Genomic DNA, 15,586 nt, shown 5'->3' on the forward strand with positions numbered 1-15,586 from the left:
GTGTTTGGAAAAGTTTTCCAAAAACGAGTTTATTATATTTTAACACAATTTTTTTTTTTTTTTTTTTACAATTTATTCTTTATTTTTATTTTTTAAGGTTTATTTTTAATTTTTACATTTTTTCGCTTTTACATGGGAAAAAATTTACCTTGTGTTTAATTCCCTATTGTGCGTTTTTTTTTTTTCCCAATCGTTTGATGTGGATACAGTTGAACGACGTTGCCTCGTGCGGCAACCGACAGAACAACTCTGTCAGTCGGTGTCTTTCCTCTACGGAAAATGGATTTTTTTGCTCATCCAACTTCGTGTTTGTGCGGTCCTTTCATCATTCTTCTTTTGTTCACTTTTGCTATTTATTCAGCCATTTTATCGCTCTTGATAATGTTCACTTTGGAATTTTATGCGGCCACTCCTTCCTTGAAGACGGCTTCTTCCCTACACACGCACACAAATGCACACACAAAATTGCCTTTTTTTTTTTTTTTTCTAGCCACCTTGTTCAGATAATTTTTTTTTTTTTTTTACAAAAGCGCAAAAACGTTTTAACTACCCATTTTGGCTAGCTCCTCTGTAAAAAAAATTATGACTGTTCAGGTGAAAAATTGAACACTCCTCATATTGGTCTTCGTTTTCATCGTAGAATTAATTTGAAATTATTGAAAGCGCGAGTTTGCAAGATGGTTAGGTGGATACATCTATGTAATGTTCGTGGCATCTCTCTCAGACACAAGGGCAAAGTGACAACTGGCAAACGATCAAATGGTTAATTGGTCAAATGGCCAACTGGCCAACTGACCAACTGGCTAACTTGCGATGGTAAACTTTTACAAAAGTGCGTACATACCCATGGCCGCGTGCGTGGCCACGAAGTAACCAAAGACACCCCAGAAAGTCGCGGCAAAGGCCAAATCAGGTCTGCTGAGCACATCGGACATGAGCGCAGCAGTACTGGGCCCTCCGATATTTGCATTAATGGCTAGCAAAACTTCGTCTACATGTAAAACCAGGCGAGACCATTTGGTAACTACGTTGAACATGTAAGAAAATAGAAAAACGCAAATTAAATGAGTCGTCAGTAGGCATACCACCAATATGGTTAGCGGCTTTACAGTGTTACACAAAACGCTCACATCAATGGACATCCCCGAAAGGGACAAATAGTAAACAGTCAAAAGGTGCAAAACCGTTGAGTAGTACTCTGTAGCCCTGAAATAAATATGCGTGATAAAAGCTTCTGCTCTCTGTGTGCGTCTCTTTATCCGCCTGGTCATAATGTTTGCAATGCAGTCCAGGCAAAATAGGTAGCCAAAGGCAAGGGAAAATAAAATGTACGTTTTGAATTTCTCAGCCGGGGTATAGAAAGTGACAAACTGATAGATGAACTCGTAGTCACTCAGAACTTTCGTGCTCAGTCCTATTATGAGCACCACGGATAAGCAGTCAGATAGGCATTTGCACAACAATGTAGGTAAGAAGTACACTTCATGGTGCTTTATCTTCTGGTCCTCCCCTAGGGGTAATGTCCAGTCCTCATCATTTAGAAAGGACCCGTATGATGCGTACGGAGGTGAATCCCACAGCAGGTGTGTTATTTCTTCTCTGTTCTTTGCCTCCCTCTGTTCATCAGATAGCTTTATTGCACTTCCATTTTGTTCCGTGGCACATTCACTGGTATGCAACGGTTCAGATTTCTCACCCTGGAGAAAAAAAAAAACGCCAACATGTTTCCATAAGGGTAAAGTGATAAGAAAGAGATTGGTAAACAAATCGTCTAATACGAACATGCTGTTCTTTTCCAAAATGTCCATCGCTAACAGGTCAGCTACTTCTACAAAATTTATGTAGCCACCGATGTAGGTAGCAACGAAGCAGCTGGTGTATTTCTTCAAACGTTCTTCACTCCTCTTTTCATTATTTTGCAAAAAGAATCTTTTCGTTATTTGGTAAGAAGCCATTCCTCCGACCAGTGTCCCTATGGCGCCGAACATAAAAGCGATGCCAAAGGGCGCAACCCTGGTGGTACCAATTAGTAAATTGTACAAGTATTTTTTTTTCTTTATTCCCTCCTCTGTGAAAGTAGTTTCGCGTTCTTCGCCTTCACGTTGATTACACACAATTGCCTTTTTTTTCATACACGAAAAAGTCATCATGAGGGATATGCATAACGAATAAGACAGTACCCGTTGCATAACCCAATCTACATATTTTCTGTCGTCAATTTTTATTTCGAGCATTCCATTGAGCATTATGCCCAGAAGGAAGCTGAACAAATGGACATTTGGGAAGCCTTTCCATTTTTTGCTAAACTGAAGTGGCAAAAATAGGAAACAAATTACGAGGGGGACAATGCGTGCGTTGTTCCTCACCAGTTCAATCATCAGATAGCGTTACGAATGGTACGGTGTTTCACTTTGTCGTTTCTCAATTTTGTTATATTTTTTTTCTTTTTTTTGACAAAAGAGGGTAGAGAAACATGGCATGTACATTCGCTCGAATTTTAATTATTCATGTAATGTATGGATCCTTTTTTTTTTTTTTTTTTTTTTGTTCGCAAGTTGTTTCTCTTTTAATCGTATCAAGTGGCATCCATGTGATTGCCACTCCGCAGAAGTTATGAATACACAATTTTTGTGGCGACTCATATGAGCGTTGCCCACGTTGTTGGACCTTCCATGTTGTGAAGAAATGAGAAAAGAGAGGAAGACTATTTTTCGATCAATTCTGTTAACTTCCATTGTTGTATCATTTTTCCGCCTCGTAACAAAGTTCGAAATGGGGATGTAGAGCAAGACCTCGTAGGGGCGGTGACACCAGGGGAAATAAGGACATTGTAATAACGCATGAGGGATTATATATACGTATTTATATGTATGTTACTAGTGGCGCACCTGTGGAGGGGACCCTTTCTTTTTATGCGCAACCGCGCTTTAGTATTCTGACCACTCACCACACACCTGTATATTACCACATTTTTTCAGAAACAGAAAAAGTGTAGACGACCTTACCATGGAGCTTTTTTTCAAATACATATTTATTTTTGGAAAAACTGGGTGAACGTCTTGCAAATCCCAGTGTTGTGGAAAAATACGTAGCTAGCTAGTTAAAAAAAAAAAAAAAAAAAAAAAAAAAAAAATATGAACTGTTCAGGCAAAAGGGACATATTATGGTGTTGACACATTTGCAATCATTTTGGGGTTATTATCGGGATGCACAAAAAAAGGGGTAACTTCCCCCTATTGGAAATTTCCTCATTTTGTGTTACATAAAGGGGGGGGGGGATATGCATAGAGCGTGTAACATATACATGTCCTCACGCATGTATGCATGTGCCAAATGCGAAATGCCACCTCACCCCCATTAAGCGGTAAAACGAAGGACCGGTTTAGTAGTAGTACAGATGAATATATGACAATGTAACATGAGGATGTTCTTTATCTAATCCTGTGCGCATATAACCTGGTGGACCATCTGTCGAAAATTTCTCCATCCCTTGGTGATGGAAAAACATTGCGACAAAGTCACGAATTGCAGGCGCACGTGGCATACACACTAAATGGGAGGGAAAACATTGACATCCCCCCAAGTTCGCAATTCCATTTCGAAGCAATTTTTAAGTGACTTCTCACGTTTGAAACATTTCTGGGCAGTTAACTGCACGTTTTATTTGGTGACTCTGCATGCGTCGTTCCACCTATTCGTGCCATTATTATTTATTTATTTTTTTTTTTTTTCTCAATTGTACACGACGTATGGACTTAAAATTTTTTTTTTTTTTTTCGATGAGGTGAAGTAATAGCACAGCACATACAAAACTATGCAATCTCCGAAAACGTAGGTGAGAGAAAAAGCGGCACGAACACCTGCCAGGGTTTTAAGCCATTGTACTGCGTATGTGCAGAGCGTAGTAATAGGCGCGCTTGTTGGGGATGTACTGTCGCGCAGGTGTTTCCGCCCCCCTCCCAAGGTCACACCGTCATGCCCTCGTATGTGTACGCTACTTCACGGCTTTATCGCTTTAGAGCTTCTCGCCTTCCCACCTCGTACCACCGTACTTGCGGCTTTTGCAGCGCTCACACAGAAGGATAAGCAATTGAACAGATGGACGGAGAAGGCGAAGATCACGTCCAAGTCGAAATTGCGAGCGCGCCAGCCCTGTACAAATTAGCAAACTACCTTTAAAAGAGGAGTCATTTTTTTAAATATCTTTGAGAAAAAAATGAATGGCGGAATTGTTAGTTCTCTTGCCAGTTGTACATTACCGTATAATACTTTCCAAAACGTGCGAATTTGAAAATTTTCCTTCAGCGGAAAAGAGAGGGAAAAAAAAAAAAAAAAAAAAAAAAAGACGAACAATTCTCTGCCATCGATTTAGCTCTTTTTTTTTTTTTTTTTTTTTTTTTTTTCGTGTGAAGGGAAAAGTATCAAATCTTTGTTGCGGAAAATGCCGTATGTGGACAAAACGGAGGAGTTCTTCAAAGCGGTTGAACGACTGAGCAATGAGAACTTCGACTTTAGGAAGGATAGGAATGTTGGTCAGGACACGGAAGTGAATGAGCTGGCATCGAAAATCACGGACCTGTTGCACAGGGGCAACCAGAAGTTGCAGCAGTTGGAAAGATGTAAGTGCAGATGAGGAGGTGAATGAAATGAGCTGAGGTAGCAACGGAGTAGTAGTAATGTCCACCTGGGTTCAGAATTACACCAGAAGGATGGGCTCATATCAACTGCTGCTGTGGGAAGTATTTTCCGTGTTTGTTAACTCAAACATTTTTTTTTTTTTTCACGCGTATATGTGGTTGCACGGAAGTGGGTTGCTCCCATCGATGCGCTGTCTTTTTATTCGAGGATTCACGCTTTGCAGAGGTTCACTTTTTGTCTAGATTCATTTCTCACGGATCTCCTCCCCTTACTTCCCCTTTCCTAAGGTGTTCGACAGAAGGGAATATTCAACGACAAGACTTCACAAATAGAAGAACTAACTTACGAAGTTAAGCAGACCATCACGGATGCTACCAACGACGTAGATGCACTGGTGCAGTATGTCTGCGACCTTAATATTAGCAACCCGCAGGGGAAGACGCACCTGGACAATATTATTTTCTCCTTAAAAAACCGCCTTTTTGAGTTTACCAAAAAATTTAAGGATGTCTTGCATATTCGGAGCGAGGTAAGTGTTGACGGCCTTTCCACTACTCTCCTATGATGCTTACTGTATCTCTTATCTGCGAAAGTGCCAATTCGATGGATGATGTGTGTATCCATGCGTTTTGATAATATCCCCTTTTTTTACTCCCCACGTGAACCTTCCTGATTTGATCCACATACTACCCCCTTAGCACATAAAAAAGCAAGTGAATCGAAGAAACATGTACTCGTACACGAACACCGAGTCGACATTCAGCAACGACAACTACAAATTCACTCCCCTTCGAGATATCGACATTGAGAGGTACTGCATACAAATCTGGGTTTGTATACACCATCGAGGTGTGTTGTCATGTTTACCTGACCATATACATGCATTTTTTTTTTTTTTTTTTTTTTTTTTTTTTTTTTTACCCTTCAGTGGGCAGCAGCAGACACTGAAAATGCCTGAAAAGACGTCCTATTTGCACTCCAGAGCGGATGCAATGGAAAATATACAAAAAATAATCGGGGATCTTGCGCAGATGTTCCAAAAGGTGGCTACGATGGTGACTCAACAGGATGAAATGATCCGGCGAATCGACGAGGACATTGACACTTCCCTTTACAACACGAGGGAGGGGCAGAACTACCTCTTATCGTACTTAAACCGACTGACGTCCACGCGGACACTCATAATACAGGTGGGTCCTTGCATGCCCAGGGGGGGTGCAGCAACTGTATATATCTCCTTCCGCATTTCCACTCAAACGTATCTCTCACCACATTGATCCCTCAACTGCGCCTTAATTCCTCCCCTTACAGATTTTCGCCTGCATATTCATCCTGATAGTTTTTTTTGTATTGTTCACGTGAGCAGTCTTTGCATATGGATAGCGCAAGGAAGTCCCTCCGCGTAACTTTTACATATTCTCCCGTTGCACTCCCTTTGATGGAAGGAACATTCAGGGCCCCAACGTAATGATGTTCCAACGTAGCGATGCCACAAAACAGACGGACCAAGATACGAATAACAGTATTCCTTAATTTATTCTTTTTAAATTTGTAGTAGTAGTCATCAATTTGGTTAGCCAATTCGCACGGATTACAGCAATCTTTTTTTTTTTTTTTTTTTTTTTTTGTGTATATGTCCTTTTTTTTGCGCCCACATATATGTGCATTCCCATTTGACATTCTCTCACAAGCGCATGTCATTTGTTAAATGCCTCCTCCACTTCTACGAACGTGGCATTACACGTCTGCAATGAAATGGTAGCATCCGCAGAATTAATGTGTTTCGTGCAAGTGCATTCATGTTATTATGGAGAACTAAGATGTGGGCACCCCTCCTTATTGAAGACATCACACATGTTGCACGTAACGTGTGTTCGTCTACCTCACCCCCTTTGATTTAAACATTAGACAGCCTTTGAATTTGCCTATGTATTTGTCTTTGCATTTGCCTGTGTGTCCAGGTCTACATTTTGATTTTTTTTTTTTTTTTTTTTTTTTTTTTTGTCCATTTTGTATATCTTATGTTTATTTCATGTTAGCGAGCATGTCTATGTCAAGTGTGCCACTTTTCTCCCCTCCTTTACAAATCCTTTTGCACACCCTTTTGTATGCAAATATAAATTTACGCGTAGCAAGTGCGCCGATCTTATTTACCCCTCACACAGCACGTGCTGGGGGTATTTCCTCCAAGTTTTTTACTTAATTTACGAAAACACGTCCCCCCCCCCTTTGGAATTAAAATTGTATCAAAATTAATTTAATTTTGTCACCTTGGCGCAAGCAGCATGATAGGTCAAGTACTGTGAGCGATGGTGTATAGCATTGCGTCCATTTTTTACAAAATCGCCTGCACGGTGCATAACTTTTTTGAACATTTCTGTAAAATCACCTGAACGGTTCATAATATTATGCACTTCTTTTCTACACCATTGCGGGGGGAAATGAGGATGGCGATATTCTCTTTCGCACGTAATATGCGGACAACTGTCCAACCTTTAAATCTATAGTGGTGTAAATTCAATACGAAATAACCGCACGAGCGCTTTTCAAAAGTTTAATGTCATAAAACGTGTTTAATTATTTGTGCATGTAGTATCATTAAAAAGGGGGGAATTTACACAGTACGTGGGATTTGCAAAAATAAAAAAAAAAAAAAAAAAAAAAACATGACGCACACAGGGGGTGCACACTGAGCAAACAAGCAATCTCGTTCGTTGGGCCTATACTGTGTAAGAACTTAGCGGTGGGAATTCTCGATAAAAGAAACGTTCATAAAAAACCTTTTAAACAATGGCCGACGCGGCAGAAGATAACTTGGGCCACAACTCTGCGCATTCCCTTGCAACAGGTCCTGTTATTGCAGATCCCTTCATTTCTCCTTTGGGGTTAACGATAACACCGGCGTTGTCCTCGAAGTAAATGAAGTACCCTTCGTGCCTTCTCCAGGCCTTCGACTGACGCGTGATTATTGCGTTTAGCACTTTTTTCCTCAGATCGGGTTTTCCCTTCTTCACGGTAGCTAGCACCATGTCACCAAGTGAGGCAGCAGGCAGTCTGTTCAAGCATGAGCCAAATCCCTGTCAGTCAGGAGGGGGAATAAAAGATAAAAAAAAAAATTAATGAGAATTATGCGCTTACGCAAGAAACAGATATATATTACGTGAACGCCTGCCTTTAATACTCCCCACCCGCACACACAGATATATGCCCTCCCCAGAAAAAGGAAAATATACAAAGCCATTCGATCAGTGAATTGTTTAATATATCGGCTAAAAGATTTATCAACATGAAGGTACTTTTCTGTCCTATCATTGAAATCATCATGAAAGCTTTATATATTATGGGAGTGACACAGCGGTTGGGTGGGAAGAGGCAAATGGGGGCGCCGCGAAAGCCTATTCACGCGGATATACATATTCCGCATAGGCGAATGCCTTACCTGCACAGCAATAATGTACAAGTTTTTTCCTCCACTATTATCACAGCAGTTGATGAGAGCTCCCACGGGGAGTGAAAGCGTTATTCTCATTTTGTTTTTCAACGTTCCCGCTCTTCCTCTCTTCATTTTGAATTATGTCGAAAATGGAATGGTAAAAGTGAAAAGGAAAAAAAAAAAAAAAAAAAAGTTACTTAACCACGCGATGTAAACGTATAACTGCGTATATGTTTAATTCGCAACAGTGATCTGTAAAATGGCGAGGAGAATTGAAAAAAAAAAGGAGGGAAAAAAATAAAGTAAAATAAAATAGAATAAATTAAAATAAATTAAAGAAAAAAAAAAAAAAAAAAAAAAAAAAAAAAAAAGTAAAATAAGCACGCGAGCAGAGCAGGCTAAAAACAACGTTAAAGGGTCAATTGGGCAACCTCTTCGTTTAACTTATAATTTGCTCTCACTTAAAAAAAAATGGCACTCCATATAACCTTCGCAATTGCATATGATACGCATATGACGCGTGTTCCGTAGATAAGTGCATATACTATACACTGAACCTGCTGATGCAATTTTTAACCGCTTTAAACGAAAGTATATTTTTTGATTTAAAAAAAATGTACAAAGGATAACGGCTTGTGGGGCTGGTCGATTAAAATTTTCCTGAACCTTGGGAAGTTAGTATATATATATATATATGTATGCTAAAGGGACTGACGCACGCGAAGGTTACGGTGCTCCCATAGGGAAAAAAAAAAAAATAATAAAATAAAGCTTCCAAAGTGTTGGTTTGGGGATTACCGGTTATTCCCCCCTTTTTCAAATGGGAATGAAATATGAATATTTTATGAGGTGCAACGTCGAAGGAAAAAAAAAAAAAAAATAAAATAAAATAAGAAGGAACCCCTCCCAAAAGAGAAATGGCTTCTTCTGTTTTATGCCTCCCTGGAAGATACGTAACAAGTGGGACGGTTGAGCACATATATATAAATTGTGGGTACGGGAAGAACAACTGTCGAAGGGGCAAGGCGCTGCTCTTCCTACTGAACCCACGATAGTGACGAAAGGGACAGTTTGGCGCTACAAAGTAAACGCACCGAAAAATAATTACGCACCTTCCTTGTGCCTACATGGAACGCTCACGTTGGGGGAATTTTCCACGAAGCAGTGGTGCGGTGGGGAAAACAAAGGGCAAATGGGCAAGTAAAATAAAAAAAGGAAGAAAAGGCCAAAATGAATGAAGTTGAAAAATCGCATGTATCCTACGTGGGGTAGGAAAATTCGTGCAAAATAAATGACAAGGGAAAATCGCACCTGATGGAACGATATTACGATAAAGGTAGTCTTTCCTAGCAAACATTTTTTTTTTTTTTAAAAAAGTGCCTTTTTTTACCTGAACGGTTCATATTTTTTCTTTCGTGCTATAAAAAGGCACATGCACTGGGTGCGAAGGGACGTACATCGGAAGGCTTCCGAAGTAGGCATACCGGCACATGCGTGAAATAAATCTTCATATATTTACAAAAGCAGGTATGCATGAAAAGGTGAACTACTAAACGGAAAACAACTATACTAAACGGCACATGTGCATTTTGCGCACCAGTCGTCGGTGGGAGGAACGCCTATGATGCCCGCTCTGTTCTGCCTCCATGAAACCACGAACATTTTTACATGGAAGAAACCATTGAGGTTACCCCTTTCCGCGTGGGCAAAAAAAAAAAAAAAAAAAAAAAAAAAAAAAAAATACACTTTGATTGAAACACACAACTGAGTGGAAGAATTCACCACACTCATTCCGCTTTCTTTTTATTCGTATATATATTTTTTTTTTTTTTTTTTTTTTTTTTTTTTTTTTTTGCACAAATAAGGTGATAAATCATCACCGTCATACTCCTATCCCTGCCCTACCTTTCAGTCAAACGGTGATCAAAGGCAAAAAGTGGTTTCGTCTGCATAGGGGCCATCTCCCCACACACACACAAAAAAAAAAAAAAAAAGGTACTTTACCACTTCGCTCTTCACCGGCTGTGTGCCACAACACAGACTATTCTGCCGAAAACTTCGAAAAGATGGAGAATGTAGAGAAGATATACATACGTAACAAAGCCGACCTGTCGGATAATTTCTTTTACTTCTACAACTGGGTGAAGCTCAACTTTAACACGTGCCTCATCATAAGTGAGAATAGCAGCCTTCGTAGTAGCATCCTCTTGGAGCTACTCAATGGGAAGAAGCTCGTGTTGAGTGAAATCAACGCGTGTGAAGCGTTGTTTCGACTAACCTGCGGCGGGGTCAGCAATGCGGTTGGCGGCACAGTCAGCTGTACGGTGAATTGTTTGTCCAATGGTCCGGTTAGCGGTGCACAGAGAGACGATTTTGCGAACCGCTGTCGTGATACTCTCCGCGGGGAGGAACTCAAGTTTTATCTGAAGGAGAAGCTTGCGAGCGAGAAACCCGTGGACGAGCAGTTCCTTCAAAGAGTAGAAGCCGAAATGGCGTTGCAGAAGGTGTTTTGCAAAGACAAACTGAGCTTTTTGGATTTCCTTCTTTTCTCCATTTTTAAAAAAGGCAAAGTGGAGAAATTGAAAGACCCGCTGGGTAGGTACCCTCACCTGAGTGCATGGTTTTCGAAAAACAATTTTACCATCAAGGAGGAAGACATGAACTCCTTTGCAAGTACTAACTTTATCCAACAAATTATTGAAGATGATTTGAAGAAGAAGAAGCATACGTGTGTCATTACAAGGTTTCCACCTGAACCCAATGGTTATCTTCATCTGGGTCATGCAAAAAGTATATGTTTAAATTTCGGTCTATCGGAGAAGTATGGAGGGAGGACGCATCTACGGTTTGACGATACAAACCCAGTGACTGAGGAAGTTCGTTACATAGAGTCCATCAAGGAGGATGTAAAATGGCTCGGATTCGATTGGAACGAACATTTGTATTTCGCATCGGATTACTTCGAACAACTGTATGAATGGGCAATCCAACTAATAAAGCAGGGGGATGCATACGTGGATGATCAGTCCATTGAACAGATAAGGGAAAATAGAGGCAGTTTGAAGGTACCCGGAATTAACTCTCCTTACAGAGACAGAAGTGTTGAAGAAAATTTAACTCTTTTTAAGAAAATGAAATTAGGAGAATACGCAGAAGGAGAGAAGGTACTTAGAGCGAAGATAGATATGTGTTCGGGAAATATAAATTTAAGGGATCCAATTCTTTATCGTATTATGCATAAGACGCACCCGAAAAGTGGAGACAAGTGGGTGATTTACCCAATGTATGATTTTGCACATGGTCAGTCAGACTCCATTGAAAGAATTACCCACTCTATTTGTACACTTGAGTTTGAAACACATAGACCATTATATGAATGGTTCCAGGAGAAGCTTGGCATATATAGGACAAGACAAATTGAGTTTGCTCGACTCAACGTTACCTACATGGTCATGAGCAAAAGGAAATTGCTAACGTTGGTGAATGAAAAGTACGTGGATGGATGGGACGATCCACGTATGCCAACCATCTCAGGGATGAGAAGAAGGGGATACAGCCCAGAAGCTATAAAAGATTTTTGCAGTAAAGTTGGAGTCGCAAAAAGGGAAAATATTATTTCTTATGAGTTGCTAGAATTGTGTGCTAGAGAAGACATGAACAAAAAAGCCAAGAGATTGTTCGCCATTTTGAAGCCTCTGAAAGTTGTTATCACAAATTTTGTTGAGAACAACGAGGAGTTGCATGAACTGACTGCACTAAACCATCCGAAAAATGAATCGATGGGGCAAAGGATTTTGAAATTTGAAAAAGAGATTTATATTGATGAGGAAGATTTTCAAGAAAACCCTCCAGAGCATTTCTACCGACTAGCTCCGAATAGAACTGTCCGGCTAAGGTACGCCTTCTGCATTACGTGCCAAGAAGTTGTGAAGGATGAGGCTACCAATCGGGTAGTCGAGCTGAGGTGCACCTACGACCCGGAGAGCAAGAGCACCACCAACACCAGTCAAGGCGGTGGAAATATTAGCCAAGGTGCAGTTGGTGCTAATCAGAACTGCACGGAGAGTGCGAAGAAAGTAAAATCCACAATCCACTGGGTAGCCAAATCAAATGCCCAAAGTGCACAGTTCAGAATCTACGACAAGCTATTCACGAAGCCGAACCCTGAGTCGAATGATGAGGATGAAAATATGGAAAAACTTATGGAGAATTACACTGTACAGTTGGATAAGAAAAAGGGCTGCACGGAGGAGGAGGAAGAAAACCCGCCCCTGGAAAAGCAAAGCGAAGTGGATGAAAACAACCTGGGCTGGAGAAAATACATCAACAAAAACTCTCTTCAGGTTCATGAGGGTATCGTGGAGAAGTACGCATCTAGCTGTGGTGTGGGAGAAGCTATTCAATTCGAACGTATTGGCTTCTTCACCAAGGACAAGGATTCCACGGAGGATTGCCCCGTATACAATTTGACCGTTGCACTGGTGGAGAACAGTGCACTTAAGAAGAAGAAGGAGGATCTTGTCAAGAAGGAACTGGATCGTCTGAAGAGGGAGAAAGTTGCCGCCGAGCGCCGGCTCAAGAGGGAAGAGCGCAAGTTGCGTGAACAACGCAAGTTGGAGCAGGCGGCAGCGGGCAAGGGAGATGCTATCCAAGTTTAGTGCTCTGAATGGCAGTTCAAGTGGTACGTTTGGCTATTGCATTCTTTGCGCTGCATCCATCTGCTTCATCCCCGGACGATCCAACACCTGGACAAAAATGTAGTCTATGCTTCTACCACGGAACATAATAGTGTAGTGGTAGTTGTACAGCCCATTTAAAACGTGTGAAATTTTTTTTTTTTTTTTTTCTTTTTTTTCTGTAAGCCTTACGAGAAGTACACCCAAACATATTCGAACATGAGAAAAAAAAAAAAAAAAAAAAAAAAAAAAAAAAGTTAATTGAAAAGTTATCCATCAAAGTAGGTCTCTCCCGTCCATACACGAATAGTATTTGCATAGCGTCTCGTTGTGCATACCCTGTGACCTGGTACTCCTCGATGTGTTGATAAAAATTTATTTCATAAAGGAAACGCAATAAGAAATGAGTCGAACAAGCGGTAAGGGATCCTCCACCCATAACGGAGTGTACTCTCCTATTCGAGTGTGTCGCACGCATATGAGCCCATTTGCATATGTGAAGATCCAGTCGTAGGTACGTTCTTTCAATGAGCAGAAAAGAATAGAATGAAGGGATTACACATCTCTATGTGTGGTTGCCCCCCCGAGGTAGGTGGAACAATTTTTATCTATGTGTGTAACACCTAGGCCCCACTTGTGGAAATATTCCTCTCCAGGTCGTCCTTCTTCAGTTCGGAAAAAAAAAAAAAAAAAAAATGACCATTATGTTTTTTCCAACGGAGCTGTACACACGCACATTTCACTTTCGAGAGGAAAGCCCATCAGGATGCCCAAAGTTCCAACACAATTTTATGCATATGCTTGTAGTGTGCTTAGGAATTTTTTTTTTTTTTTTTTTTTTTTTTTTCCACTAATTGGTTCACAATCTTTAGAGAAAAAAAAAAAAACTAAATGGGGAGAAGTTATTTTCTTTTATTTTCTTCCGTTTGCGCTTTTTCTTTTTCATTCTTGATTGCTCCCTTTTGTCCTTCCCTTAGTTCGCTCTCCTTTGTGGTTCATTCATTTCTAGCTTTTCATCATCTCCCCTCCCTTCCTGCGACAATTCGTTTGCGCGACTTTGCTCGGCATAACTTGATGTTTGCCTCTCTCTCCACATCGACGGATTCGCACACCCCGCTTTCCCCCTTGTTTTTTTTTTTTTTTTTTTTTTTTTTTTTTTTTTTTAGTAATGTGAAGTACCATTTCACCACGGAGAGTTTGCACATAGGTAGCGCTCACATACAGGCTGATAAATACCCTTAACAAGAACGTACGTGCTGACATAAGCACGCAGACTGAAGCAGACACGTACACACCCCTTGACACATGTGAAGCGCACACAAAGACTAGCTAAGATGGGTGTGAAAAACAAGTGCATGCTGATTTACAACGTGGCTTGCTGCTCCCTCTGGCTTACTATCCTCGTCGTATCTTTGCAATATGTCATCAACAAAGAGAAGTACCCCCTGAACACCTTTTGGCCTAACTATAAAAACTTGGTGACAGTGACTCAGTCACTGGCCGCTCTGGAGATTCTGTTCACACTATTCGGTATGCTGTGGTGGATGGTCTGTTGGTTTGGTCGACCCGGTTGGCCGGTTGGTCAGTTGGCCGATTGGTCAGTTGGCCGATTGGTCGATTAGCCGATTGGTCGATTGGCCGGTATACCCTCGGGGCGGCGCCGCTTCTGCACATGGCGCAAATTATTTTTAAGCCCTTCTTGCGCACACGCATTTGGCCTTTACACCATCTTTGTCGCTTTTCCCCCTTTGCCACTTTCCTCCCCGCAGGCCTCATCAACTCAGTATTCTGCATCGTCACCACGCAAGTGTGCAGCCGCCTATTTGTCGTTTACCTCATTTTTAACTACCTACCCCAAAACAACAAGTGGATATTCTCCTGTCTAATAGCATGGGCCATCATCGACATTATTCGCTACCTGTTTTATTCCCTCAACCTACTGAATATTCACATCAATTTGTTGGCGTCCCTCCGAAATAAGCGTATGTGCCATGGTTGTCTGTGTGTTGCGCTAAGGCCTTCACACCAAACGCTTTCCGTACGCTCTTTCCTCCCCCCCAAAAAAGGAGCATCCCCTCCATCTCTCCACAATTATACATATACTCCTCCTTTTTCCCCTTTACATTGTGGCAGTGCCCCTAATATTATATCCAATAGGAATAACCTCCGAAGTTGTGTGCACCATCGCGAGTCTCAAGAACATCCACTCCACACCCTTCCTCAGGGCTTACCCCTACGCTATGCCCAATAATATAAATTTCCAAATCGACATTTACTACTTTTGTATATTCGTCCTTATTCTTTATATTCCAGGGAGTATTTTTCTCTACGCATCAGCCATGAGGTACGTTCTATATTGTGTACCTGTGTGTGTAAATTGTGTGCATTTGTGTTTGCACTTTTTGGCTGTTTTTTTTTTTTTTTTTTTTTTTTTTTTTTAATGTAAATCGCCTGACTGTTCATAATATTTTCGTTCTATAAATGCACACATTCTTTTTGTTCGGTTCTTCTGTATATTTCTCATATAGCCATGTTGCATACATCGCCATATTGCGTACCTTTACTGTTCGCCCTTCAGGAAAAGCAAAAAGGGAACCCAAGGGATGGACAAGAAATTGGATCGAAGTGCCAAGAAGACGATATGAACAGGAAGGAGTACGCTTGTTTGGGTCTTCCCCCTGTGCAAATGTCAGAGCCACGGTTACCCCACGCACAAGGAATATGTCACAATACTTGCCTACAGGGCGGCATGGAAACACCTATATTCGAACACATGCGCCTATCCGTTTTCACTCACAGTCGAATACATAACTTTAGAAAATAACAAATTTTTAAAGAC

General features: G+C 40.9%; 5 protein-coding genes across 5 annotated transcripts; 3 read left to right on the forward strand and 2 right to left on the reverse strand.

Moving 5' to 3' along the window:
- Positions 1-824: 824 nt before the first annotated feature.
- Positions 825-2,378, reverse strand: PKNH_1268500 (conserved protein, unknown function; the record flags this gene model as incomplete). The annotated part of the gene is made up of 1 exon (XM_002259982.1): positions 825-2,378. The coding sequence occupies one exon, from the start codon at positions 2,376-2,378 to the stop codon at positions 825-827; it is 1,554 nt and encodes a 517-aa protein (XP_002260018.1).
- A 2,063-nt stretch (positions 2,379-4,441) lies between these two features.
- On the forward strand, positions 4,442-6,000 carry PKNH_1268600 (syntaxin 5, putative; the record flags this gene model as incomplete). The annotated part of the gene is made up of 5 exons (XM_002259983.1): positions 4,442-4,619; positions 4,926-5,167; positions 5,337-5,449; positions 5,567-5,828; positions 5,950-6,000. 5 exons carry the CDS (start codon positions 4,442-4,444, stop codon positions 5,998-6,000), a joined length of 846 nt encoding a protein of 281 aa, XP_002260019.1.
- Positions 6,001-7,421: 1,421 nt separating this feature from the next.
- PKNH_1268700 (60S ribosomal protein L23, putative) lies at positions 7,422-8,203 on the reverse strand (the record flags this gene model as incomplete). Its single annotated transcript, XM_002259984.1, has 2 exons — positions 7,422-7,715; positions 8,078-8,203. 2 exons carry the CDS (start codon positions 8,201-8,203, stop codon positions 7,422-7,424), a joined length of 420 nt encoding a protein of 139 aa, XP_002260020.1.
- A 1,934-nt stretch (positions 8,204-10,137) lies between these two features.
- On the forward strand, positions 10,138-12,729 carry PKNH_1268800 (glutamine--tRNA ligase, putative; the record flags this gene model as incomplete). Its single annotated transcript, XM_002259985.1, has 1 exon — positions 10,138-12,729. One exon carries the CDS (start codon positions 10,138-10,140, stop codon positions 12,727-12,729), a length of 2,592 nt encoding a protein of 863 aa, XP_002260021.1.
- Positions 12,730-14,081: 1,352 nt separating this feature from the next.
- Positions 14,082-15,392, forward strand: PKNH_1268900 (protein tyrosine phosphatase-like protein, putative; the record flags this gene model as incomplete). The annotated part of the gene is made up of 4 exons (XM_002259986.1): positions 14,082-14,277; positions 14,517-14,729; positions 14,881-15,091; positions 15,326-15,392. 4 exons carry the CDS (start codon positions 14,082-14,084, stop codon positions 15,390-15,392), a joined length of 687 nt encoding a protein of 228 aa, XP_002260022.1.
- Between the last annotated feature and the right edge of the window lie 194 nt (positions 15,393-15,586).

Source organism: Plasmodium knowlesi (assembly GCF_000006355.2).
Source record: "Plasmodium knowlesi strain H genome assembly, chromosome: 12".
In the NCBI taxonomy this organism is placed as follows: domain Eukaryota; phylum Apicomplexa; class Aconoidasida; order Haemosporida; family Plasmodiidae; genus Plasmodium; species Plasmodium knowlesi.